This window comes from Zootoca vivipara, chromosome 6 (genome assembly GCF_963506605.1).
Source record: "Zootoca vivipara chromosome 6, rZooViv1.1, whole genome shotgun sequence".
Taxonomy (NCBI): domain Eukaryota; kingdom Metazoa; phylum Chordata; class Lepidosauria; order Squamata; family Lacertidae; genus Zootoca; species Zootoca vivipara.
This window is the reverse complement of record NC_083281.1, coordinates 58,503,833-58,531,790: the sequence shown is the minus strand read 5'-3', so window position 1 is coordinate 58,531,790 and position 27,958 is coordinate 58,503,833. Positions and strand designations below refer to the sequence as shown.

General features: G+C 47.0%; 2 protein-coding genes across 4 annotated transcripts in view; one reads left to right on the top strand and one right to left on the bottom strand.

Annotated features, from left to right (window-relative positions):
- The first annotated feature begins 177 nt into the window (after positions 1 to 177).
- Positions 178 to 24,018, top strand: KLHDC4 (kelch domain containing 4). 3 transcript variants are annotated; one of them, XR_009557789.1, is made up of 13 exons: positions 178 to 359; positions 1,329 to 1,420; positions 2,074 to 2,152; positions 4,008 to 4,106; positions 5,900 to 6,036; positions 8,301 to 8,393; positions 9,670 to 9,829; positions 12,459 to 12,528; positions 12,890 to 13,098; positions 14,166 to 14,574; positions 17,068 to 17,199; positions 17,519 to 22,160; positions 23,881 to 24,018. XR_009557789.1 is itself a non-coding variant. In XM_035120042.2 (12 exons), the coding sequence occupies exons 1-12, from the start codon at positions 261 to 263 to the stop codon at positions 17,692 to 17,694; spliced, it is 1,755 nt and encodes a 584-aa protein (XP_034975933.2). In that variant the 5' UTR covers positions 178 to 260; the 3' UTR covers positions 17,695 to 23,884. The 3 variants fall into 3 exon arrangements, 2 of the variants coding, with proteins under 2 accessions (XP_034975933.2, XP_034975935.2); XM_035120042.2 differs by having other exon boundaries at positions 17,519 to 23,884; XM_035120044.2 differs by lacking the exon at positions 178 to 359 and having other exon boundaries at positions 1,336 to 1,420; positions 2,074 to 2,129; positions 17,519 to 23,884.
- Positions 24,019 to 24,134: 116 nt separating this feature from the next.
- JPH3 (junctophilin 3) overlaps positions 24,135 to 27,958 on the bottom strand; it is an 86,011-nt gene continuing 82,187 nt past the window's right edge. The window contains exon 5 of the mRNA XM_035120767.2: positions 24,135 to 25,372. Within this exon, the coding sequence (XP_034976658.1) occupies positions 25,292 to 25,372 (81 nt within the window). The 3' untranslated portion in view covers positions 24,135 to 25,291. The remainder of the gene's footprint in view (positions 25,373 to 27,958) is intronic.

Sequence of the window (27,958 nt, the reverse complement as noted above, 5' to 3'; positions counted from 1 at the left end):
ATCGAATCAGCCCGCTTTGTCTGCAACCGCAGACTTTTCGCCTGATCCGAAGGCCTGGCAGGGAGCCTTCCTTTCCAGCAGATGGCAATAGTCTAGTTTTTGTGGCGGATGAGAAGGATCCCTCCTGCCGCCTTTGCTCCTTCCCTCGGCAGGAAATGACCTTTGTTTGGGGTCTTGGGAAAAGGCAAGGCTGGGTCGGGGCACGTGTGTTTTGCGTGCCGAGGGAAGAGGCTGGCAAGGCGGCCTCAACCGCTGCAAAGATGGGCAAGAAGAGCAAGAAGGAGAAGAAGGTGAAGGGGGCTGAGAAAACAGCCGTCAAGATGGAAAAGAAAGTCTCCAAGAGGGCCAAGAAGGAGCAGGTGAGCCCAAAGGAAGTTGAACTGCCCCCCTCCCGCCAGGGCTCCTGTGCCTTTAAGAGCTTCGCTGCAGGCAGAAGCTCAACAGGTCTGCATTTCCTGGATAAAGAAAAAAGCCCCCTTGGCTGAATTTATGTGCAAACTTCAGCCCCCACCCCTCTAAAAGAAAAGGTGCATCAACTATGGGGTTTTTTTGGGGGGGGAGGAATGCAATTCATGGTCCATTGAGCTCAGTTCTGGCTGGCAGAAGCTCTCCAGAGGTTTCGTTTCATTCATTTTATTTGTATGCCTCTTTCCCACAAAATAAAATGCTCAAAAAAGCGGCTTACAACAACAACAAAAACAGGGATGCATTTCAAGCAATTTCATAGTAACATAGCAGAACATGGCAACAGTTTCGTAACATAGCAGAACAATAACAAATATAAAAACAAAAGCCCACATTCTGATCCTATAAATATAACGAGGTTATTTAAACAACACGCAGCGTTCAATAGCGGAAATAATAAAGGAGCTTCGCATTTCGCCTTAGTCCTAGAAGCACGCCTCCCAAGGTGTTGCTCAGTGTGCCTCTCCAGCCGCTTAGAAGGCTTCCAAGGGCAAAGGGTGGGGTAACTGGAAACACCCCTCCCGTGATGTTGGTGTTTCAGGCAGGGGGTGTCTCCAGCCCTATCTGGAGGTGCTGCTGGGGATTGAACCTGGGACCTTATGCATGCAAAGGATGCTCTGCCACTAAGCTATAGCTCTTTTAAAAATAAAGGTTTGGGGGGCTGTGGCAGTACTAGGTGGGAGAGAACAAGAAGAGAGAGAGAGAGCAGTGTAATAGAATAAGCCCCCAAATCACCTGAGGAGGGGAAATTCCTTCTAGATCTTGTGGTTCAGTCTGTGCTGGCTGATGGGAGTTGTAGTCCAACAACTCATGGAGGGCACCTGGTTGTGAAATGCTCTTGAACAGACTCTCTCTGTTTAAAGGAGGATCTTGAAGCTTTGATAGCAGAATTCCAGACACTGGATGCTAAGAAGACTCAAGTGGTTGAGACAAGCTGCCCCCCACCCTCCCCAAGGTAAGAATGTGCACAGAGGTCTTATTTTTCTGGAAGTGTGGGCTACAAACAACCCCTAATAATTTTACCAGCCTTGCTGGAACCAGCATTGAATGTGCAGCATTCAGAATAATTAAAAGATCAGAGGGGTCTCATCGTTTGGCTTTATTCTCTAATATTTTTTCTACTAACTTTTTTTTAAAAAAATGTGCTTGTTTTTACCTAATAGTCTTTTTTGAGACTTGTTTAAACTATGTGTTTGCTCTTGTATTTCTATTGGTTTGGCGTTTTTGCAAACTGCCTCTCAGCCTTACAAGGTTGTTGTGTGGAATAAATGAGGATGGGAAGAGTCCCTTGAGCTCCTTGCGGCGGGGTGGGGTGGGGGTGGTGGTGGAATATAAATGAAGTAAATAAATGATACTCTGATTTTGAAATTAAATGTGTTGATACTTCCCCTCTTTTTATGTTAGTATGGACAACAGTAATGAACCTAAGCTGTCGTCAATATAGTGACCACTTTCATGCATCTCAGAAAGTGGCTGCTTTTGCATGTCACCATAAGCGTTGCAGGATGGAGTTATATAAAGCTCTAAAGTACTTTTGCACGGTATGCATGGAACAGCTCCCCAGTTTGTGCCGCTTCATATAAATCTGCCCCACTTTTCCATCTCCAGGCTCAACGCATCTCTGTCTCCACATCCTGAGAAAGATGAGCTAATCCTCTTTGGAGGTGAATATTTCAATGGCAAAAAAGTAAAGTATATCCTTTTTGTCTATCCTCCCCCCTCCCCTGACCCGGGGTACCTGTGGTTGCCCTCCAGGTGGTGCCAAGCTCCCAACTCCCATCAGCCCCCATCTGCATGGCCTTATGGGCAGGGGTGATGGGCATTGTACTCCAGCAACCTCTGGAGGGCCATGGGCTCCCCAGCCCTGCCCTAACCCCAGTTCACCCTGCTTATAAACTCTGCCTTGACTTTTTGCTTTCAGTGATTTTGCACAAAATTATTTTATTGGAATGAGGAGCTATTCAGGGTCCCAGAATAAATGGGACTGCCTGTCCATGCTGCCGGTTGTAATGACGTTCCAGCTGCCACAGGCATGGCAGGTTCCATTAAAAGGGCCAAGAGTGATTGCCTGGCCATCATCAATGTTTTAGGAGTTCATAATTCCTGGAGACAGATTTGGAGCATCTCCTTCAGCTCCTCGGCCTCTCTGCACATGAACAGCCCTCCTGCTGGTGTCCAAAAGGAGCTGGTCTCCTTTCTGTCCAAATTGAGAACATCCAGACTATGAATTTTGCAGAGGCAGACATTTGGGTCACAGACTGATTGTGGTCTCAAATTAGCAGTATAGGAATTGAGTCATTTCCCCCAACCGCTCCCTCTTTCTGTACAAAGCATTCTTTGGGCTGGTGCAGTGGGGGAAGCGGACAGTTCCTCTGCTGCTTCAACCTTCAGCCCACAATTTATCAACATGGGGCAACAGGTTTCTTGGAGGTCCGCTCATTGTGAAGGAGCCTGCTTGGCTTTTGCCACCATGCTCCTATCCCCTTAATGCCAGGATTCCCTTCTGAGGGTAGGTAAAGTTGCTAGGAGTTGTACCTTCACCCCTCAGTACCTACAAAAGGTCATTCTTTGGTAACTAGAAGTCTTTTATGAATGTAATAGATTTCTGTTTAGATCTGGACACTGCCTAGGGTGCAGAAGTGTCCTTGTCCCTCTTCAAAGAGCTTGGACAATGAAAATCCTGGCGGGATCTTTTAAAATAATGCTTTGGCATCAGTACCTCTCCCAAGACTTAAGGGATGGGGTAGGCTCTAAACTAAGAGAAGAAACTGAGCGCACATCTATTACCAAGTCAGGTTAAAGGTCCTTGCATTAATTTACAAAGGCCTGAGCAACTTAGGTCCAGGGTAGCCTAGGGACCCCCTGAACCCTTATATCCTGGCTTGATCATTGAGATCATCTGCAAAGGATCATTCTATGAGTTGCCCAGGCTCATCTGGCATTGATGTGAAATTGAGTTTTCAGTATCATTGGCCTGATCCTGTGGCATGGTGTTACTGGTGAAGATTCATTGGGCGCCTTCTAGATTAAATTCACCTTGAAACGTTTGCTGGAAAAATTTCCGTGCTAGGTTACGTATATACATAAGATCCATTATTTTAAATTTTAATATGGTTATAGATTAAAATCATTAGTAGGATTGGAATATCACTTGTAGTTTAATGGTGAATTTTGGATATGATGGAGATATAAAAGATTTGGATTATTATAAAAGATGCAGGAGGAAATGATTAATAATAGGACCCACAAAGTGTGTGGGGGGGAGTCCAGGAGATTCTTTGTCATCTTGTTTTTATGATGTATGTTGGATATCTGATTGCAAAACTTTAATTCGAAAAACCAAATAAATTTTATAAAAACTAAATCAATAAATATTAATGTGTTTTTTAATTTGTATAGATATAATTGTGGCAAATCACTTTGGGGTTTTTTATTATTAAATTGCCTTATACAAGTATTTTAATAAATCAAAGGAACGTGTGTGTGTGTTGAGTAAGCTACATATTCTAGCAAGCTTCCACCTCCTCTTTCTCTCCCTCTAGACGTTCCTGTACAATGAGCTGTTTGTTTACAACATTCGGAAGAACAGCTGGGCTAAACTTGACATCCCCAACCCCCCTCCGCGCCGCTGTGCCCATCAGGTAATACCAGGAAGCAGTTCTAGGAGGTGAGGGTTCGCAGTAGCAGGAGGGGTTACACAGCTCCTGACATCCTCCTTCGCCAACATCATACCATGTGTTGCCTCAGAGTAGCAGTATATTAATTGTTGTTTGTTTTAAGGTTTCAGGGTGGGTAATAACAATTTAAAATTCAACATATATTTAACTTTAAAAACATATAAATATATAGGCACAGAGACACACATGCACACTTGGGGCTGCTGCACCACACAAGGGATCCCCCTTCCCAAAGAAGGGGAAGTCTTTAGTTCTGCAGTCCTGCCTTGCGCTCCTGTTTTTATCTTCACCCCTTTCCCATTTTCCTCTCAGTTCCTTCTGCCCCTGCTTTACTCAAACTTCTGCTTTCCCCTTCAGTGTCTCTCCCTTCTGACTCCCATGCCACTGCCCCTTGTGTCGATCAACCTGTCTTTCCCCACCCTTCCCTACCCCACCCTGACTTCATGCAAATCCAAGATTGCACTGCATATCGTCCAATAAGGGAGAGCAATGACAGCCTTACATTTTTACATAGAGAGAGAAAGTTGCATGGTTATTTTTGCATCAGATGTGGAAATAAGCATATATGCAAGAACGGTGCTAGAAAAACCCACTGAGTTTGATGCTGATGCTCGAAAAAGGATGGTCTCTCTCTCTCTCTCTCTCTCTCTCTCTCTCTCTCTGTGTGTGTGTGTGTTCTCTGTAAAATTCTACCTGTCATAAATGACAGTGTCCAGCAGGTGGTGCTTTAACAAGCTGTAATTTTCCACAACAAGCCATTCTCTGGAGCAGGACTCTAACCTATACAGATCAAGTCCTGGGATCCCACTCTTAACCTCACCCTGCAACCTGGACCTGTTTTTAAATTCGTTTTGCTGGATATGCCTTTCTGTCTCCCTACCAAGCAGCAGCAGCAGAAGAAAAAAATCCTTCTAGACTTCTTTGTGTGACCTACCTTTGGGTTACATGTGATCTATTTCTGGGCCCCTATCCAACTACTGTAGGCCACCACTGGCCTGGAGTTGCGGTACACTTTTGCATAAATACATTGCACCATTTTGGCCAGATCAAAGCATAAAAATACTGTTTCATTCAACCCAGCAATCCCAGCACAAGGCAACTGCAGCAGTACTAACGCCGTCACCCCCACCACCAACTTTTCTACCCAAAAACTCATAGAAAAAGAAATATCCACAAGGTCTGGTGAAAGGATGACAAGGAGAGAGCCAAATGTATCTCTTGAGGCAGGGAATTCCTTGGAATTCATCTTGAGAGGCCACTCTTGGAAAAAAGTCCTGTCTGGTAAATTACTTTGTATGCTGCAGAGAAAGAACATCTAGATTCCTCTCCTTGTGACACTGTTATCCTTTGGTGTCCATTCTGAATTACGAAGGGATTCTGAAGGCTTTAGCCCAAATGCACTCCGGGAGTTGAGGCAATAAGACCCATCTTCCACCACTGAACTGTGAAACCTCCACAATCATGCCATCTCTCCCCCATCCCCTATCAGCTATTAAAGCCACAGGCTTGGCTTTGTCAGGGAAGGAATTGCTCTACCCATTGCTAGGATTACCATTTCTGCTTGGAGCTGGTTCAGATCTGCGAACTCTGGATGACCTGTACACATAGAGCCTTGCCCTTGGTTGCCCCAACAGTACAACCCAGCTCGCAGTGTTGTTGGTAAGGTTTAATGAAGGAGGCTGTTCATATGTTGGACATGTTGAAAATTACACAAAAGTTGCCCTAACTTTTTCTATCTATTTCTCTTTCTTTGGCAGGCTGTGGTGGTAGCTCAGGGTGGTGGACAGCTTTGGGTGTTTGGCGGGGAGTTTGCTTCACCAGACGGGGAGCAGTTTTACCACTACAAAGATCTCTGGGTCTTGCATTTGGCCAACAAGACCTGGGAGCAAATAAAGTAAGTGAGGTGTGGCATAATGCATAAGCTGCTTGTCTCCTTGAGCAGCAGCATTGCCAGAGTCCAGTCCTGGGAATTGAATTGAATTTATTCTTACGGTCACAGACCAGCTTAGTCCTGGGAAACGTCTCTATTTTTTCCTTTTCCAGATGTTGCCGGACTCCCAACTCCCATCAGCTGGCTGGGGCTGATCAGAGTTGGAGTCCAACAGTGTCTGGGAGGGCCACAGATGTTTCCCAACCTTAGTAGTGGGGTGGGATAAGTGGGTAGGCAAAGCGAGTCTTTGATTTCTGATCCCAACTGATTGGAAAGGTAGAGCATCTTCAAATACTGAAGAGTGTTTAGGAAATTGTGACAACATAAAGTGTGAATTTACCTGGTTGGCAAATAGGCAATGCTATCTTCCATATGTGATCACCTTTTCCTACCTGGAGGAAATACTTAAAACATGAAACTGCACATTGGTGTTTATATGAACATGCAGGAACATGGGAGGCTGCCTTACACCAATTCAAACTGTTGGTCCCTCTGGTTCAGGCATCCCCAAACTGCGGCCCTCCAGATGTTTTGGCCTAGAACTCCCATGATCCCTAGCTAACAGGACCAGTGGTCGGGGAAGATGGGAATTGTAGTCCAAAACATCTGGAGGGCCGAAGTTTGGGGGTGCCTGCTCTAGTTCAATATTGTCCACACTGACAAGCAGAATGGCTCTCCAGGGTTTCAGGCAGGGAATCTTTCCCAGAGATGCTGCTGGGAATTGATCCTGGGTACGTCAGCCTGCAAAGCAGATGCTCTACCCCTGAGCTACAGTAGAAATACCCTTCTGTATGGAGCTGCTCTATTCTAAGTCTGACCACCTAGCTCAGTATCAACCACTTGGACAAGCAAAGGCTTTCCAAGGTTTCAGGCAAAGTTCTTTCCCAGGTCTGAGATCTGATCAGCTGAAAATGGCAGTCTGGTGTAGTGGTTAGAGTGCAAAATTAGGACCTGGGAGACCAAGGTTTAAATTCCTGACTCTCACCAAGCATGATCTTCGGCCAGTCACTGCCTCTCAGCCTAACCTACCTTTCAGGGTTGTTGTGGGAATAAAATGAGAAGGAGGAGGACCCTGCAGAGCACCTTGAGTCCCTGGGACCTTCTGCCCGTGATGCATTGGCTCTGCTGCTCCTCTTCTGCCTGACCCTGTGTTGTCAGTAAGACCTCCTAGGCCCCCTGTTTTGCCCACCCTCTCCTTTTTTTTGTTTTCTGCAAACTGCAATCAAAATGCCAGAAGGAGGGAGTAGCAGAAAGTTGATTTACACACAGGCACGCTGTCAGGGTAGCAGTGAAACACAGGCGGGCTGCCTCCCCCGCAGACTTTCTCATCAGCACAGATGTTGGAGCTTTTCCCAAGGAGGAGGCGGAGATGGAGCTTTGGTTTCTAATAAATAAAAAAGGGCAGGGGTGGGGGGTGAGAGAGAAGTAGTTTGTCAGCCAAGAGGGCAAGTGTGTTGCCTACAGAAAAACAGGCAGCTGGTGCTTGAGCCAAATAGAAGTTCTTGTTCCTCAAATTGCGGGTGGGCAACTTCTGGCCCTTCTGATGTAGTTGGGAGTCCTAACTGCCACCATCCCTTTGACCATTGGTCCTGCTGGCTGCAGGAGTTGCTGGGAGTTGGAGACCAGCAACATGTGGAGGAGCAGAGGCACCTTGGTTCCCCCCCCCAATGGTATTGTCAGGGGGACTCCTTACAGGGACCCTCCCCCAGTCATCCTGACCAGCACTTCGCCCGGTGACAGCACTAGCAGCGGGTCAGGAGGAGGGAATGAGGAATGGAGCGGGGGCTCTCAGACGCGCGTCAGAGCCAAGCAACCGACCCAGCTGGCCAGAGAGGGAAGGGCAGCCCAGCGAGGTGCCGGAGCCTCTGCAACGCTCCAGTCAGAGGATGGGAGAAGGAACGCAGCCCTTTCCGGTGCCCGAATTGAGGCACACGCCCACATGCAGGGCTAGGGGGAGGCACTTTGGGGTGCCCAGGCTTTTATGCTGGCCAAAGAACCAGAAGCAGCCATTGCCGGGTTCTGAATCGGACTAGGCAGTCATGTTTTCTGATATCTCTGCACTGTAAATAATATGCACAATAAAACTCTGAAAGACAGAGCGGACTGGAGCGTCTTTACTCGAGAGCAGCCGCAACAATCCCCTGACAGGTATGAAGCAGGGACTGGCAAACAGTGCAAACAGTGGGGCCTTCTCCAGTCACTGCTCAGTCTGTTCACTTCTGTTTCAGGGCTTCTGGGGGCCCTTCAGGTCGGAGCGGACACCGCATGGTGGTGTGCAAGAGGCAGCTGATCCTCTTCGGAGGGTTCCACGAAAGTGCAAGGTCAGTTGGCGCTGTGGTTTTTGTTCACTTGGAAAGGATTGGCCATAGGCCAGGGGCTGCTCACCTGTGGCCTTCCAGATGTTGCTAGAGTCTCCGTACACATCATCCTTGAGCAATGGCTGTGCAGAAGGGAGTCGACTAACAATAACTGGAGGGCTACAGCAGCTGCCCCATTCCTATCTCAGATCGATCTTGTTCATTGTGCCCCATTCTGAATGCTGCCAGTCAGTGTAGTTCCATTTGTCAGCTGATCTCCAGTCGTTGGGCTTCATTTCTTCCACCGTGTGCCATGTGTTGATGGCAAGGGCTTGTGGAGAGATGGATCTGCTACAGAACTCCCTTTCATTGGAGGTGGGTAGGAAAGTCAATTAAGGGACTAGGGACATTGTGAAGGTTTGTCATGTGATGGAATGGGGTGGAGAATGTGGCCACAGAAAAGTGTCGTCTCTTTTTCCCATAACATTAGAAAGAACACCAATGAAACTGACTAGCTGTAAATTCAGGATGGACAAAGGGAAGTCCACCTTCATGCAATAAACTTGTGGTGTCTGCTTGCTTACACAGATGTTGAAGTGTATTGCTCTGATTGCTGGAAGACAGATTTATCAATAGCTCTTAGCCATGGTGGCTGTATGGAGCCTCCATGTTCAGTTGACGTATACCGTTAAATGTCAGGTAGTAGAGGCATACAGTGTGGAAGATACTCACGCCCTATTTGTGGGAATGCTTGCGGCATTTGATCTGCTACTGTGTGGGAAATGGAATGCTGAACTAGATGTACCTTTGCGTTGCTCCGTGTTCTCATGTTCTTACAAGTTGCACCTAAAGCCAAGCTCGGAGTGTATTCTGAAAGCTAGACTGGAGCATCATTAAAAAAATAAAGAAAGAAAGAAAAAGTGGAATTCAGACAGGTTCCTTTCAGGAATCTGCTTCTAGAAATGATTCATTTTTTCTTGTCACCTACACATCAGAGAGGAAGGATTTTTGGACATTCAGCACCAGGGAGAGCAACTTTAGGAAGCAAGAGACTTCCTGACGAGTTTCATGTGCATATGCATTTTTGCTCTGCCTTCCAAATGATAAGGTGTACATTGCAGTCTCTGGGAGTGCCAGTGATGTGGGCGCGTCCCTTACCTTAGTGCCCCAGCTTAGGGCTCCAAGAGGCAGGGTGTCCGATAATCAATAGACACAACCCTGCTTAGCTTCAGCAAGGTCCATGTGCCTTCAGACCATGCATCTTATCAGTAACTCTGCCTGCTGCTTTTGTTTCAATCAGAGATTACATCTACTACAACGATGTTTATGCCTTTAACCTGGACGTGTTTGCCTGGACCAAGCTGACTCCCTCTGGGATTGCCCCCGCTCCAAGGTCTGGTTGCCATCTAGCTACCACTCCCGAAGGCAACATCCTTGTCTATGGAGGCTACTCCAAGCAGGTAAGTGGTGCCCTTTACTGCCTTATCCAAAACATTGACTTGCTTAGTTCCCTGTTCCATATTCTTTAGAGCGACTAAGAGTGAGTTTGCAAGGAATAGGCTACCTTCTCTTATCTGTGTTTCGTTGGGGCTCTGGATCATTTGTAGCAATGTCCATATAACTGAAGACACACACTCTGGACTGGTTGGTTTCTGGGACAGCTTTCCCTTCAGGTGGCTCAGATTTCCCACATGGCGGGGGTGGGGCGGTCACTCTGTTCCCCAAGTCATTCAGCAAACTTGTTGATCTGCAGAAAGTTTGACCTCTGGGCCTCATTTGGCTAAAGCAGGCATAGGCAACCTTGGTTCTCCAGATGTTTTGGAACTACAACTCCCATGATCCCTGACCACTGGCACTGTTAGCTAGGGATCATGGGAGTTGTAGTTCCAAAACATCTGGAGAGTCAATGTTGCCTATGCCTGGGCTAGAGCTTTTGGACAATCAGACTGAACATTTGGGTGGTCAAGACTTCTTAAAGTGAAAATGTTCAGCTTCACATCCCCTAAGTTGGACTTTGTTGCAGTTCGTACAGAAAATGTACGACTTCCCTCCTTTTGCAGGGCATGGAAGCAGATCTCATTAGCAGCTATTGCATCTGAACAGCCAGAGGGACACCACCTTTTGAGCCTCTCCAGTCTTATCTCTTTTGCCTTCCTGTTTGCTTCATCAGTCAAGGGTATGGAATGGAGGTCTTGGTGTTGCCTTTCCTAGTGGATAACTAGACTGTGGCTGTAGCGCTAACTCCAGAATGCCTCTTCCTTTCCTGCCCAATCCTTGAGGGCTCTAGGCAGGATGCTGTTTAATTTAAGCCTCAAATCAACCCCAGGAGGTAGGTTGGGTTGAGGGCAAGCCTCAAGGAAGTCACTGTAGCTAAACGCAGATCTGAGTGAGCGTGGCTGCTCAGCTGGCTTGTGAACTACATGTTAGATATTAAGGGGAGACATAATGAAGATGTCTAATAGCATGAGCAGAAAGCTAGACTGTTGTGATCACCCACCCCCCTCTTTTGATCCTGTTTTGTCTGGAAGCAAGTGGGTGAAGTGGGGGCTGCTCTCCTGTGAATTCATTCTTCATTTTACATTTACTTTCTGACTTTCTCATTAGTGTGCTCTGCCATATTGGGTGGCATCTGCTTGGATTTCCAATTGTGCAGATGCTCACCTGCTTCAGGGGTTACCTACGTGTTCCCACAGAGGGCAGAGAGGGGCAGAAAACTTGTCCCAGTGAGCAAGCACAGCAGCGGCTGACATATGTAGCTGCCTGCCTCATTTTGTGATCCTTTCTCTTTTTTTCCTGCTCTTTTAGATGTGGCAGCCATTTTGTGACCTGCCACACCCCTGCAGCAGCCATTTTGTTATATGCCAGCCCCCCTCCCCGGCAGTCATTTTGTGCCTGGCACCCACAGCACTTTCTCAAAATTCCAGATTTGTCCCCTGGCCCAAAAAGGTCGGAGCTCCTGCTTGAATGCAGAAAATAGGAACTCCTTTCTTGGCCTGCTATATATGGCCTGCTATATATGGGCTTACGGAGCTCCCCCTTCCTCTTTTGGGGATTTGACACCAGGGGACACCCAGGTACGTTGGCAGCCTATGTAGCCTTAGCAAGATCTTATTGCATTTACTGTATATCCCACATCTTTCAAAGAGATCACAACAACCCTGTGAGGTGGGTTAGGTTAGGCTGAGAGGGAGAGTGACTGGCCCAAGGTCACCCAGTGAGCTTCATGGCCGAGCGGGGATTTGAACCCTGGTCTCCCAGGCCCTAGGGACCCAGGTGGCGCTGTGAGTTAAACCACAGAGCACACAAAACTATGGAACTGCCTCCCGCAGGAGCCAGGGATGGCTATCAAATTGGAAGAGGATTAGACAGATTCATGGAGGAGAGGGCTATTGATGGCTGCTAGCCATGATGGCTCTGCTCTGCTTCCAGAGGCAGTCATGCTGAATACCAGTTGCTGGAAAGTCAAGAGGAGAGAGAGCTTTTGTGTTCAGGTCCTTCTGAGGGTTTCTGACAGGCTGGTCGCTGTGAGAACAGGATGCTGAACTAGATGGACCTGATCAAGCAGGCGCCTCTTATGTTTCTCAGCAAGCCTGTTCCGCCTTCTGCGTGATGGCAGATCAGATACTGTATTGGAAAGCCACCAGCTTGCCTTATCTTCTCTTTCTAAAGGGCTGTTGTAAGGATTACAGGATAACGCCCGCGAAGCACATTCTGAACTCCTTAAAATTCGTAGAAGATGCAGTGGTTATTCTTTGGCCTGTAGTCTTGTTTGCATTTCAGTCTTTCTGTGTCTCAGTAAACTCTATTCCATGCTTGCAGAGGAAAGCCTTTTGTAAAAACTCGTATATATAGGCAAGCCCATTCAGACATATTCAGACCTATCATGTACACTTTGTATTAAAAATCTGTTTATTTTTTTATATATATAAACAATATTATTATATTCACAGTTTTAAAATCTGTTTTAGCTATTAGTTTTTAATGGAAATTTTGTACCATTTTTATATCAACCACTTTGATTTTCCTTTATTTAAGCAGTGGATAGATAGCTAGATTAAAAAGATATCAAACATTTCTTTTTTTCTACAGCGAATTAAAAAAGACGTTGACAAGGGCACTCTTCATACAGATTTGTTCCTGTTGAAGGCTGAAAGCTCAGGTAAGCAGGAGGGCTCAGGGCTGCCTGGACTCCATACATAGGAAGCTGGGCCTGGCCTGGGTTCGATTCTCAGTGTGTAGTGGCTTGGCTTACTTACATGAGATTTTTGGAGCTATTTGCTCTTCAGGTGGCCTTCCACAAGTGGGATGGCGGGGGAAGCAGGTGGATGGGTGACAGAGCTGCCATTTCAGAGGTATGGGGTGGACAGAGGAGTAGAGGCAGGATTTAAAGTCTTGCTTTTCATTCCAAGCAGGCACTCTGCTCACATTCTACTGACCTTATACCTCATGATGTTTCCCTTTGCCTGTGACTTGCACCTTAAAAAGAAAGAAGCACTCCTTTTCTCTTTCATGTTTCCTAGACAAGTGGACATGGGCTCGGATTAGTTCTTCAGGGGTGAAGCCGACCCCCAGGTCTGGCTTCTCGGTGGCTGTGGGCCCCAGCAACCGGTCCCTTCTCTTTGGTGGGGTCCACGATGAGGAAGAGGAGGAGGACCTTGAAGGAGACTTCTTTAATGATATTTATTTCTACGACTTGGCGAAGAACCGGTGGTTTCCTGGACAGCTAAAGGTCTGGAAAGATTCTTAACCGCGGGGTTACTCTCACTCAGCAGCCTTTAGCCACCAGCTCTGCCTTCATCTGCAACCCTTGCAGGGTTGTTGTTAAGAATTGCAGCAAGTGCAAAATGTCAGCGAAAGTGCTCTGAGCACTTCAGAGCCCTGTGCAAGTTCTGAGGGTTTCACATTTTGGTTTACAAGCCCCCTGGCCTGGCAGAGGAGACAGGGATGTGTGCATGAACACCACAAAGTTGCCAAATGGGGAAAAAAGGAAAACTGAAAAGAAAGAAAAGAACCTACATCTTTTCACCTGCAGTAGAATTCAGCTCATGCAGACCTCTTGTAACATAGAGAATTGAGCCTGGGTGGTGCAGTGGTTAGAATGCTGGTCTAGGACCTGGAGAACCAGGGTTCAAATCCCCACTCAGCCATGAAGCTTCGGTCAATCTCTCCCTCTCAGCCTAACCTACCTCACAGGGTTGTTGTCAGGATAAAACAGAGAGGAAGAGAGCCATGCACACCATCACAAGCTTGGAGGAAAGGTGGGATATAAATGCAATGAACGAATAAAACAAAATAGATTACTTGCGGTCATCACAATGGACTAATCTGCCCATTCAGCAAAATGCATGTGTTCCCATCCCACCTGGATTGTACCACTTCAGAAAGCAGGTTGGGAGTGTTGTGTTTGAATGCTCCCTATGTGTCATCACAAAGTCCTTAAAAAGGAAAGCTAGCACTCCAGGGGAAAGCCTCCAGCCAAGCCTACACCCCAGTGTGACCATCTTCTATGTTAAAACATTTAACCATGCAATTCCCACCTGCATTTTAAAGTGGTACAGTGCCAGAAGGACTGTACCATTTCTGAACACTCAGGTCAGCTCCCTGTCAGCAGAAGTGGAGAGGTGGAGGGAGAGCACACTGGATAATGAACCAATTGCTGCCAAATTTCATGAGTTTGTCAGGAAGGTGGCAGCTGTCTGTTCTGCTTTGCCTTTCAAAAGTTGTGCAGACCTTCGCCTTTGGGCTCCGGCCTGCTTCCATTAAAGTGTTTCTCTTCCTCCCCTCCAACCTCAACAGGGCCCAAAGACTGAGAAGAAGAAGCGGCGCCGAGGGCCTGCGGCAAAGACTAGCTGTGAAGGTGGTGAGAGCGAGCAGCAGCTCCCTCCGGGCCCCGTGGAGATCGTCAAGGAGGTGGTGGCGGAGGATGGGACCATCATGACTATCAAGCAGGTGATTTCGGCCCCCGAGCTGGAGCTGCAGGATCCTGAGTCGGAGGATGAAGAGGATGGCACGGGTGATGAGGCCTCCAGCCAGCAGGTGGAGCCATGCCCACGCTCAAACGCCATGCTGGCAGTTAAGCACGGGGTGCTCTATGTTTACGGAGGGATGTTTGAGGTGGGCGACCGCCAGTTCACTCTGAACGACCTTTATGCTATTGACCTCCACAAGATGGAAGAATGGAAGGTCCTCGTGGAGATGGACCCAAGTAAGTTGAAGCCACTTACCATATTTTGCTTCAAGCTCTTGCAGCCAGCTCTCTGTTCTGTGCTTCTGCCATTACACTGGGAAAATTGCAACGTTTGTTGATGTTAAGAATTCAAATTCTCTTGCATTTGTTTTTTTAAAACAACAGCAACAACAACAAGTTGCTAGTCCTTACGGCTGAAGCTTTCTGAAAGCCTATTGGTACTGCCTGATGAAATCCCAAAAGCTGTTGGAGCCCAGGGATCAGACACTGGTGTTCTGGCTCCTTGCGCTTCCCCACTTGGTAGCAGAAGCAAAATGTACAACACTGACCAGAAGGATAAAACAACACAGTAATTGCCATCCTCTTCACAACGCTACCAATAGATGACAGTCTTTCCATCTGATCAGGTCCTCAATTGTGTTAGGGCTTCGACTCAGCAATTGGACTTAGCGGGGTCCTGCCTGCAGGTTTCCCACAGGCATCTGGTCAGCCAAGGTGAGAACAGGATGCCGGACTACATGGGCCACAATCCTGATCCTGCAGGCTCTTATGTCTATTGCATAGAAAATATGCGCACTTTGCTCATTTGCCTGATTTGAATACCAAGGAGGCACAAACATGCTCCGTTGCTAGGGCTTTGATTCTGTAGTATTTGTCAACTCCTTTCCACGAGAAATTCCAATGAGCCGCAAGCTTTGCTGCTGCTGCCCATCCAACACAACTTCTGAAATTTCACTAGGCACTACCCACATTGTCTTTTTTTACCAGCCTGTCTCTGCAAATATAAGGACTAGAAACTTAAGAGGAAGTCCTTATTCTTAAAATACTTGATTCTGTGCCAGACACTGAGCATTGACACAAAACCAGTGGGAGCATGTGGAGCATCCACAGGCATCAGCAGACAGTCAGAACTTCAGGAAAGCCTTTTGTATAAGAATCTCATCAAGTTCCTGGGCATTGGAAACTATTCCTAGAAATCTGAGGGCTGCCGTGTTTAATTTTGCTACACAACTGCAGCTGACTGGGGACAAAAGCCTATTTAGGCTAGCAAATTAGACAGGTGATGGGGATACAGCCTGCAGCTGAGGCTGTTTTTAATTCTTGGGGCTGTGAATAGCATTGGATTTCATCAAGTGCTCGCACACAGAGTCTAATTTTGGCCTGGCTTAATCCCCGGGAAAACCTTTTTTTCCGTGCCCCTTGGCTCTAAGTTGTCTGGGCTCATTTGTGTCTGGATCTTGAAACCTTTGTCTTAATCCCACCAAAGTCGCCATGTCTGTGTGTTGACTCCTTTTTAGGCTGAGTGCCTTTGGCAACCCCCAGTTGCCCACAGCCCCAGGCACGAGCTGCAGACTCCTCTTTCCAATTACCGTTTTCATAGAACCGTGGAACTGTAATAATAATAATAATAATAATAATAATAATAATAATAATATATTATTTATACCCTGCCCATCTGGCTGAGTCTCCCCAGCCACTCTGGGCGGCTCCCAATTGAATATTAAAACTATACAGCATTAAATATTAAAAGCTTCCCTAAACAACTGTAGAGTTGGAAGGGATCCCCGAGGGTCATCTAGCCTAGCCCCCTGCAATGCAGGAATCACAGCTAATCACAGTTGCTACCTGCCTTCAGTGGCATCTTCTAGTGGGAAGGCAGGAAGTGACTCCTTTAAATAAAATAAAACAAATCTCAGCCTCTGCTGCTCACAAGCCTTCCATGATACCTGGACACAGGCAGCTGTGTTGACTGATTATTATTATTTGTAGCATTAATTAAATGCATTGCCCATCCTTACCAGCAGGTCTCAGAGTGGGCTGCAACAATTAAAAATTCAGAATTAAAAGCAGATTACAGTCACTGGTTGGGCCCTGAAAGCACACGCATCTCAGCTGTCAAAGGCCGGGATAAAGTCGTGCATCTTCAGCATTCAACGGTTGCCTAGCTGGTCGTTTCCCTGGGTTCTAGGAACATAGGAAGTTGCCATATGTCCATGTAGCTCAGTACTGTCTGCACTGACTGGCAGAGGCTTTTCAGCGGGGTCTTTTCCAGCCCAACATAGAGGTCCCAGGAATTGAACTTGGGGCCTTCTGCATGCAAAGCAGATGCTCTCCCCCTCTGCTGTGGACTTCCTTGGTGCATCTGGCTGTGTTGCTTTTCAAGTGAGGTTAGGATGTTGATCCCATTTCCCTCCTGCTTGATGGTTAACCAACTCCCTATTCACTCTAAGCTATGAGGAGGTGCTATTCCCTCTCTGGGTACCTGAGCCCCAATCTAGGTTCAGTATTTTGAATTTCGAAAGTTAGAGACAATGAGTCTCAAGCTTGCCATGGCAACCTCCTGTTTGCCCTCGACAGCCACCACTGTAAACCCAGGTGTATAAAGAGTTGCTGCTGGTCACCTGATGGCGATGAAATTCTAGATAAAGTGGCCAGAGGGGAAGCTGCTGTTCCTGCTGCTAACTTTGTATTCCCTTTTATACCTGCGAATTATTTTAATGGCTGCGGCAGAAACTCAGGAATGGCTTGAAGATTCGGAGTCTGATGACGAGGGAGATGTGGAAGGTGCGGAGGGAGGAGATGAGGAGGACGAGGAAGAAGATGAAGAAGAGGACTCTGACGATGCTGAGGGCGAGGATGAAGGTAGTTGCGCAGAAAAGAGCTGGAAAAGAGCACCCATGTTCTCAGATGTGCTGGAAAGGAGATGCTTGCGTTTCCTGTCTCCGCTTGACTTTGCATGCCAAATGTTAGCTTTAATGTAATCTGCGTGTAGTTCAAGCTTCATCTGTAAAGAAGTGGAGATTCGTTGGGGATTTTGGTAGAGTTGCTATAGGATATTACACATTCTTTGTGCAGCATCTTTTTTGTCTATGGAGTGCTACACCTGGGAGAGAACAGGTGGTCCTCTCTGCTCTGCTCCTCATTGCTCTCTCTCTCTCTTCTCCCTTCCTGCCTTCTGCAGCAGAGGAAGATCACCCCGCTGTGCAGCCTGATGAAAAGTACACGGATTACCTCTCCAGGACAGAGCAATACTGGGTGAAACTGGCCCGCCAGAAGATGGGCCCTGATGCCAAAGAGAAGAAGATGGTGAAAGTGGGGCATGCAATGGCAAAGGCCTTCCACGAAGGGTCTGCCTAGGCGAGGTCTTGCCTGCCCCTCAATGAGCATTGGCACAACTGGTGTGTAAACATGCAATTCTCCATCTTCAGGGGAAACTACCACTTGGCTTTCTGCATGTTTATGAATTGGCTGTAAGGGAGCAGTTTGCAGCTACAAGGATGAAAAGGCCACCTCTGGCCCTGCAAGGACTTCTCTCCCTCTCCCTCATCTGCTCCTGCTGATTTTGTGACAGGTTGCTGGTGCTTCGGGACTGGAGGATGTTCCCTTGTGATATTGTGAACGTAACCCTGGTTGGCAAAGGGATGCCTTCCAAGGAAGGGAGGCAGGAAGAGGAGAGGAAATGGGATAGGCTTGGGTGGGCCACTCTGAGGGAGTCGGTGGATTAGAGCAGGCATCCCCAAACTGCGGCCCTCCAGATGTTTTGGCCTACAACTCCCATGATCCCTAGCTAACAGGACCAGTGGTTGGGGAAGATGGGAGTTGTAGTCCAAAACATCTGGAGGGCCGAAGTTTGGGGGTGCCTGGATTAGAGGGATCAGGCACTTAAAAGCTTGGCTATTCTTGTTGGAAGCTTTGAGTTCGATACTTAAATGTTTGAGAGTTTCAGGAGGCTCCTGTTTTCCACTCCCATCATCAGATCAGGAACTGGGACTTCACCATTTCAGCAGGTTTTATAAATAAAGGTTCTTTTGTCTGTTAGGATGCTTTCTCTTTAATGGGCAGTATTGAAGATGGGAAACCTTTTGAGCCGGGATGTACCAAGCTCCCATCTTGTTCTGCAACTGACAGATGTGCCAACATCAAGCCAGACATTCTTCATGCTTAGAAAGCTATATCATGCTGGCTTTAGTGCGCCGTCACGTCACCATACTAAATGCACGGGCTGAATTTCCTCCCAGATCGTCGCCTAACTTCTTTCCTTTTAGAGTGCAGAAATAAAGCTTAGTAACCCTGGTTTCAAATTCATAGGAGGAAGAGCTCTACGGGTGGGGTGGAGACTGGAAGAGGCCTTGAATCTGCCCCACATTGCAAGGTTCATTATCTGGTTCATAAGACATTAACGTTTTCCTTTTTTTCTCAGACTGACTGTGCTGTCAGAACCATATTTTATAAACATTTACAATGTCTTAAGAATTCCTCATTTTTTAAAAATAACTTTTCTCATTGGAAATAGAAAAACTGCCCCTATCAAAGGTATTTAACCCTTAAACAAGTTTAAATAAGCAAGCACTTTCAATTAGTTATTTTTCAGCAACTGGATCTGAGTTAATACACAGATCCAGTTGCTGAAAAATAACAACTACCGGTAATTGAAAGTGCGTGCTTATTTAAACTCATTTAAGAGACTGGCTAGAGGATTTGCATGCCCAAGTTTAAGCTGACTTTTGTCCTGTTAACTTCAGGTGGAGCTGAGTCTACTTCAGTCCTAGTACAGCAGCTGCAGATGTTTTATTGCTCACATGATAAATGGATCTCAACCCACAACCACATCTCCATGGAAAGGGCCATGTTGGCACTTGCTTTGCCTACAGAAAAGCCCAGGTTCTGGCCCCAGCTACTCCTGTTAAAAGTTCCTCAGGCACCTGAGATATTGGACAGTCAATGTAGCAGGCCCATCCCTCAGTGGCAGGCCACATGTGTGTTTAGCAGACAGATGATGGCAGGTTGTGTCTAGTTAAACATCTTGTAATAGACCTGGGAAAGGGCCTCTGCTGTCAGTCAGAGACAGACTCAAGTCTAGGTGTTATCTAGCTCAGGACTAAGGACTAAGCTTCATGTGTTCATATAGCTGCTTCAAAATAGATTCCCTGGAAATCAGTGAGTTTTGCTCCCAAGGGTCAAATGGGCTGCTAAGGACTAACTCCTCTGAACTCTTGCAACAAAATTGGACTCATTTGCTCAGTTTTGGAATTGATATATAAACCTAGAGAAGGAGCATCAATGGGTGTTTCCACTATTTAATCACAGGAATTCACTTGGCATTGAATTGTAGATTCAATTCGCGTTCTTTTTTAATCACCTGGTGTTTTTTAAAATTTCATTTCAGTATTATTGTTGTTATTTTCAATAAATACCATTTGAATCCAGAACTGGGGCACAGGTCACCATCTTCCTGCTTAAATAGCCGTCCCTTTGTCTCCACCTAGCAATACCCTTGGCTTCCTTTGCAACCAAGTGTTGCTGTTGTTCCCCGCGGTGCCATATGGCAGAGCAGGATCCCTGATCACGGGAAGAGAGAGCGACTGAGAGCAAGTGAGGAAGCGAAGGACAAGCCCCCCTGGGCTTGGCGCCAACAGCAGCCGGCGCCTGTTGACAGGCAGGATATCCATCAGCCGTGGAGATGGTTATTGTCGCAAGGGACCTGCCCTGCAGGAGTGGAGCATTATCTCCAGCAGCTAATGGTTTAATGCTCTGCACAATGCTGCTTTTCTGCAGTCCCTTAAAAGAAGTTCAAGTAAAGTGCTCTGTGCTCAAAAAAGAATGAGGAAGGATTTCACTGCTTTTTTTTGGGGGGGGGGAGACACGGATGGGCATTGGTGGGGGTTCAGGCAGGGAGCCCAACCTGGAGATGCCATTGGGATGGATCCTGGGGCCACCTGTTCTGCCACTGAGCTACAGCTTTTCCCCTGAAGTCCACATCGCAAAGCAATGCTTCCTCCATATTGATGCTCCAGGAGGTCTTGGGGGGGGGAGCTTTTATTTCCATCCTCCCCCAGTCCTGCTGCCTTGAGAGCCTTTTAACTTTGGGTAAAGAAGCCTTGGGCCAGGAGCTGCATGTGGCCCTGCTGGGCTCCCTATCTGGCTTTTCAGTCTTCCTCTAGGCCCTACCTTTCTGTTGCTCTGCCCTCTTTGGCACCTCTGGCCATTCACAACACTGGCCTGTACCCTTCAGACATGGCTCATGGTATCTTATAAGGACAGGGATTGAACCTGGGGTCCTGTTTGCAGGGTTGGTGTTCCACCCTCGTAGGTCACATCCAAACAACAGTTCCCAGGATTCTTTTGGAGGAAGCTGTGTGCTTTAGCTGTATGGTGAGGATGTGACATTAGCCTCACAGGTGTGTGTATGTTTTAAGGTACAACCCATTATGTACACCACAATTTAAGAAGGATGTTGACAAGCTGGAATGTGCAGAGGAGGGCAACCAAGGTCTGGAAACCAAGCCTTATGAGGAATGGTTGAGGCAACCGGGTATGTTTAGTCTGCAAAAGAGGAGACTGAGAGGAGATATTATAGCCATCTTGTCACATGGAAGATGGAGCAAGCTTGTTTTCTCCTGCTCTGGAGGGTAGAACCCAAACCAATGGATTCAAATGACAAGAAAGGAGGTTCTGACTAAACATCAGGAAGAGCTTTCTGACAGCAAGAGCTGCCTGACAGTGGAATGGACTCAGGAGGAATGAACTCTCCTTGGAAGTTTATAAGCAGAGGTTGGTCATCTGTCATGGATGCTTTAGTTGAGATTCCTGCATTGCAGGGGGTTGGACTAGATGTCCCCTTGGGTCCCTCCCAACTCAACAGTTCCTCTGATTCTATATGAAATGCTAGTAGAAATGGGTGTTTTGGAAACAAACTGGATAACTAGCCTTTCTGTGCACACTACAGCTGTTCCCCACATACGCCTACGTGTGAATCTGAAACGGAAAACTGGAAGGAATTGTGCAGATTCAGGGCATCTACGGTGGTGGTGGTGGTGGGGATTGTGTTATTCAAGATGGGAGAACAAAGACTGCACAGTTTGGGCATGAGAAGCCAATTACGTGCTTGCATCTCTGGATGAATGTTGTAGGACTATTTTTGGCTGCCTGAGACAGAGCAGGGCAGAGGCGATGATAAATGGCTCAACCCACTGTGAAGAATCAAACACTCGTTATTTTTGATCACGTTGCTCAGGAACCACCTTCGAAGGAGTCTTTTGAAATCTTCCAGCCCCTTTGCCTCTTAAGCTGTATTAGTCCCCCGTCGACATGCAAAGGGAAATATCTGGAATAATTGCACCCCTGTCACCTCCTCTTGAAGACATTCAGGATGGGTCCCCCCCTCCTCGTGGAATAACGGCAGTTTGAACAGCTGCTCCATGCTTCCACAAACATTGCTTGATGGTTGGAAAGTGCATGTGTGAACAGGCGCTCTTGGAAAGCAGAGGTGACAGGAGGCAGACATGTGTGAAACAGTTCAGGTGTTTAAAGACAGGGTGTGTGGCTTCCTAGGTGTAATTAACCACTAGATACAATGTCCTATTTTGTTTCCCCAAGCTAGAACTGGGCCAACACACATATTCCTCAGCTTGGAAGAATAATGAGGCACCAATGAGGCGACCCAACCCCTAGAACAACCCGATGCTGTTGGACTACAATGCCCATCACCCCTCTCCATTGGCCATGCTGGCTGTGGCTGATGGGAGTTGCTGCCCAACAACATCTGAAGGGCACCAGTTTGCCAAAGGCTGCCCTGGAACACCAAACAGCCTAACCTGAGCATTGTGAGTCTTCTTTATCCGCTCTATGAATTGTTGGCTTCAGTTATCAAAGTGTGGTGGTGGGGGAGTGTGGTCCAAATGTTTGCCAGTATAAACACACGTGTGTGTTTGTGACTTTCTATGCACCTGCCAACTTCAAGCTTGTAACAAAGTGGGCTTTAGTCTGCAAAACTGCCTGACATTGATAACTCTTTGCTTGTAACGCTAAGCCAAACCATGTCCGGGTGGAAACATGTAGTCTCCCAAAGAAGGGAGGGCCATAATTTTGCTGCCCGGCATCAAGCCATGGTGTGGCTTAGGGGTTGCCCACACTTCCGCTTGTCCTGTGCATAGAAAGTTCGGGTCCGAGTGGTTTTAAAAACCTTAGTGCTAAATTGGAGGAAACGTCAATCTGCAGAAAACCTGAATTCCCGTGTACTCTAAATGAGTGCTAAGGGCGGTTTTCCCTGGGAGAAACCAGCAGGACAATAGGAAGTTTGGATAAGCCTTTACGGAACCCAGGCTTGTGCTTTAGCTCTCCTGGAGAAAGGGAACCAAAGAAAACACAGAAAAAGTTCTCTAGAGCTTAGTTCCTTTTCCTTCTTGAATGCCAAAGCACAAATGGCTGCCTGCCTTCAACCCTTATGTGGTTCAAACTAAAAGGGTGGGAGGGAAACCATAGGCACATAAACCTTTTATTTTTTATTTTTTTGGGAGCGTTGTAAGCGAAACAGTCTGAAGAAGCAACAGAGGAGCTGCTGTCCCCTCCACTTGTCTCACCCAACTTCAAAAGTTGGCCAGTAATGGTTGATGGACATGGAGGAGGAGAATTGTGTTGGGTGGGTGGGGGAAGCTCTAATCTTTTAGTTTTTTCCCCCAGTTAAAAATGTAGCAATTCAATGCAGCGTAGGAAAGAGGCCTGCTCAAAAGGTTGCAGAGGGACTGGTAAAATGGAAGAAATGGGAAGCTGAGGGATCCAGATGACTGGAGTGCTGCCCCCAGCCAAATGCGCCCTCAATCACCTGCCCCTACAGCCCCTCAGCTGCCAACCCTGCCCTTCGAGCCACAGTGGGAGCCCAAGGAATGGTCCTAGGTTGTCTTCTGCCCTGCAGCTGGAAGCAGAAGGTGGAACCCACGAGCAAAGATGCCCCACTGGCATGTGGGGCATAGTCATGTCCACCACCCTACCCTTTCCCAGGTAGGCAGGTGCCTGTGCAGGTACTTATGGTTTCCATACATCTCCTCATGTGGAAAGGAAATGGCGCCATGTAGCTTGTAGGTTTTGCACCTGCATTCAAGCTAAAGGACACCAAGTGTAGAAACAGGTCCCAATCGCTACAAAGTGGGCGAGAGGGGCAGTCAAGCCATCACATGTGAAACCTGGTCAAACAGATCAGCGGGTCCAGGTTGATTGGCAGGAAGAAATGGGTGTTTTCCAGGTTGCCTCCCCTCTCCCCCCAGGCTCTCTTTGGGATGATGGCGGCCTGATCAGGGGTACTGCATCTTTAATGAACAATGCATATTTTCAGTGAGTTACCAGGGGAAGTAAAACGGAAAAAGAAACCAAACCAAACAAGGAAGTGAAGAAAGAAGAACAAGGCAGGCATCTTACAAAGATGTTTTGAACCATACCAAAATTAAGTGATACACAGAGGAGGAAAAAACAAACAAACAAAATATAAAAAGAGCATTTACGTACTCGGAGGCTGCTGTTGTCAATGATTTTTTTTTTTTTTTTGTACAGGGATATGTCGGAAGCCGGAATATACATCCTGCGGACAAAGTGCAAAAATATTACATGCTCAGAGGCCAAGCATGACATCTGGAAATGGCCCATGGCAAGATGGAACAGGAACCCCCCAGCACACCCCATTCCTCGCCAGCAGCAGGGAGGAGCTGCTCTCCCCCCTCCCTCGGCCACACCTGCACACCTGCCAGGGAAGGGTCCTCAAGCAAACCTCCTGACAAGCACACCTTGTGGGAACAGTTGAGGCCAACAGCCAGGTGCAGCTGTGATTCGTGATGGAAGACGGAAAGCAAGAGAGTTTCTCCTTTAACACCACTGCATTCCAGCACAGCAGAAGAGTGGCCTCTAGCAGGCTGGACCCAATGAAGATTGGGGTTCCAGCAGATAGCTGGACAAAAAAAAAATCCTAGGAGAACTTTGGTCATCTTAAAAATCTTTCTGGGTCAAGTTTTAACACATGCCAGTTTGTGACTGAAAAGTTTCTGAAGCACTGGGTGAGACTGGTAATTTCCCTAAATTATAGGTACAGGGTTTTACCTGAGCCAAGACATCTTTTCAGTTCCATGTGTTTATGTGCAACTTTTATAAATTTGGTATTGTGACTTCTTAAGTCCTTAATAATGATTTTGGATGGGATCCTCAGAGGAGCATTTTGGAATTTAGGGGCCTCTAGAGCTTAAGACCCATTGCCTTTTTAACATATTAAATACTTTTATTAGGATGGAATTTGTTCCCGTCTTAAGCAGGCATCATTCAATTCAGATTTCCCTTTTTTTGAATGAAGTAGAAAAAAGATTGGTTAATAACTTTTTGCTAAGTGGCAAAAATTACTTAGGTGTTTCCTCTCAACTTCCCAATACATGCAGATCCTGGAGTTTGGACTTTTATTGAGTGACGAGCACATAATCTGATAACCATGCTGACCTGGGCCAGCCATTTCACACAACGTGGCTATCCCAGGACACAGCTCTGGATTTCCCCTATGATCCAACAGCGAGAGGACCCTCCCTCCCAGAATCATGCAGCTGACATGAACGCCTTTCCCACCATCCATGAAGATTTGCTGAGTAATTACACTGAGGAGCCCCCATCCTGCCTAGCGCTGGGGAGGAGTGGAGTGCTGGTACCAGTCTGCCATGCCACACAGCATACGTGTTATACAAGCAAAGAATTTTGGCTAAAATCCAAAAAACATTACCCAGGAAAAAAAGGCAAACTGTGAGTGATACTCAATCTTGTTGTTCATCTGTGAAAAGACTTGGAAGTTGTCGCAGGACAGTTCAAAAAGATGCCATCTTTCCCATGGTTTTTTTGTTTTGTTTTTGTCATTTGCTTCATCATTCCCCCATTCATACACCTTTTTTATTATTATTAATCTGTTAATTTTTGCAAACAAGACAGTCTCGAGTTAGATGAAAAAGTTAATAAACAAAATGGCGACTCCAATGTTTAACAAGATCACCATGACTACCAGGATTGGAGCTGAGCCCTGTGGGAAAAGAAAAAGAAGAAAGGAATTATTTAACAGCATCAAAGAGCCACACTTGCATGATCAGTTTGGGGACTGGGGCAAGGGAAGCCGGCTGGTCTGATGTGCAGGAACTGGCAACACAAACTTTGCTTTGCGACAATGGGTGGCTCCAAAGGTTAACCAGTCTACACACCGTGGCAGCCTTTCCTTTTCACCTGCTTCTCCTGACCTTCAGCTGGGCTGCCAGAAGCTGAACCCGTCGCATGGCTGTCAACAACACAGACTGAACTTGGCACTGACCCGATCTTAATATTCCATCAAACCCTTGGCTTTTCAGACTGTTGGGAGACTGGAGCCAGTCTGCTCTGAGTTCAGCCTGCACTGCCACCTTCTCGTAAACCTCTCAGACTGTCACCTACCTCTTGCTTCCCCCTTTTGCTTCAAGGGGAGGAGGAGACACACATTTTCCAGATGGAGGTTTTCATCCTCCTCATTCTCAAGAGTAGCATTTTTGCCCCACACCAACCCTGTGGGGTAGTGTAGGCTAAAATGCAGGTTTCGTTGTCTTCCAATTCCTTTCCATGGTGCCACTCCATGTGGAGGGAGCCATTTGTAAATGCTTATTAGCCCATGTGCCACAAAGCACTGCATAGTTAGGGCCCTTGTGTGTGTGTGACATCCGGGGCACAACTGTCACCATTTCCCTATGGAACATCCTCATGACCAAGGGTCTTTGGGGCCTCTGGAGTAATGGAAAATCTGAGGCCTTCCACAAGTAGTTGGACTCCACTCTCAGCAGCCAACATGGCTTATGGCCAGGAATGATGGGAGGTGGAGTCCAGCAATACCTGGAGGCCACAGGTTGCCTATCCCAGGCCTAGAGACAGACTCACCAAGCCAAACTTTAATTGCTGGGTTTAATTGGCTTCAATTGTGGACCAGATGGGAGCAGTCCACGGACCAACATCTGACAACTTCTAAAATGGCAGGATTATTTATAATGTCTCATTTGTTTTCAATAGCAAACACAAAGGACACCTATTCTGGGTGCAGTTGGGTGCTTGTGCATCTAAGGATACATAAGACATTAAAAAGTCTTTGCCTTGCCATGCAGAGGTATTTAAAAAACTCTTTGGTGATAGGAGGGGGGAAGCTGATCTGCTCCTACAGCCCAAGAGGAGGATTCATTGCATCTCTTGGCAAGGAAGAGAGAGACAACCAGTACTGTCACAGGCAAAGGAAAGGGCTCTCTTTTCAATGGATAGAAAAGGCCTTTGCTGTTGCATAGCAACAAGGTGAAAGAAAGCTAGCCAATCAAAGGGAGAGGTTCCACATGACCCACCTCTTCCTCTTCACACCCCTCCCACCTGCCATATACCTAGCAGACAGGTACTTGCTTTTAGAAGGTTTATAAACAAACCTCTTTCAAGGCCACTCTGGTGCAAGCCAGTAAATCAGAAGCACTTGAATTTAATCTAATCCTAGTGTCTTGAAATCCAGGACAGTTACCAAAAGTGAGTGAATTCTAAAGGGGGAGCCTTGAATGAGATGTGGATCAAACCATCACAGCTTCGCAGCAAACAAATCATGTACTCCAACTCTCTCAGTTTAGCTGGGAACAGACCTTGTTTCCTGGTCTCTCTCCATGGTGCTGATTTTTCGCTTTGGGCAATGCCTTGTTAAAATGCTGCCTATGAAACTTGCTAGGGCCAGTCATGCTTCATGGTTGAACTTCCTCTCCAGGATTTCTAGCAGTTAAAATTTCCACCTGAGGGTGGGGACGGAAGGTTGGAGGTGTCTTGTCTCTAATCTGCATTGTACATAAACGCACTTGCATGCGCACAATTCCGCTTCAGGGAAGCTTATTTTGAATTGCTGCCATCAGATCATAAGGCAAACACTGCCTTGCTTTCTGAAGCAGTGCAGGGTAGGAAGGCTACTACCAAGGGAAGGGTTGTAGGGAAAGATTGGAGGCTTCAGCAATATGGCTGGGTTGTTAGAAGAGGGTGTGATGGGTGGGGAGTTTCAAGCCTAGTGGTCAAATGCCGGCCCTCAGGACTCTCTATCTGGCCCTCAGGTGACACCCTTCTCTGGTCACACCTCTCTCCAGTGCTGCTCTGCACCCTCCTTCAGTGCTTTTACCAGGCTGGAATATAGCCTTGAATGGGGATAATGCCTCTTGCTTGCCTGGATGGAGAATCCTGCATGCATGTTTGGAAACCTCAAAGGTGTTTGTTTGTGTGTTTGTTTTGCATGCCTGGAATGCAGTTTGCTTTTCGGGTTGTAAGTTCATTTGGGTTGCCTTTGACAAGATAAAGCAAGTAACAAATTTAATAAGTGAATAAAAATATAAAGTAGGAGTTGCACAAATTGCTCCACTTTCTTGCCCCTCTCTGGCCTTGGTCCTCAAAAGGGGACGTGGCCCTTGGGCTGCGAGAGGTCCCCCCCATCCCTGCTGTATATGAAACAAAGATTTACATAGCAAACCCTAGCACCAAAACAGTGATGTTACTCTGAATAGGCAGTAGTGCCTAGTGAGGAGGCACAAGTGGATGAGCCCCTTGTTTCAGCTGATGGCAGCCTGTCGTTCTCTTTCCCGCTAGC

Coding starts and splice junctions, on each gene's coding strand:
- KLHDC4 (XM_035120042.2), top strand. CDS start 261: ATGGGCAAGAAGAGCAAGAAGGAGAAGAAGGTGAAGGGGGCTGAGAAA. Junction 8,394..9,669: donor GGGTTCCACGAAAGTGCAAG/GTCAGTTGGCGC, acceptor TGTTTCAATCAG/AGATTACATCTACTACAACG. Junction 12,529..12,889: donor GTTGAAGGCTGAAAGCTCAG/GTAAGCAGGAGG, acceptor CATGTTTCCTAG/ACAAGTGGACATGGGCTCGG.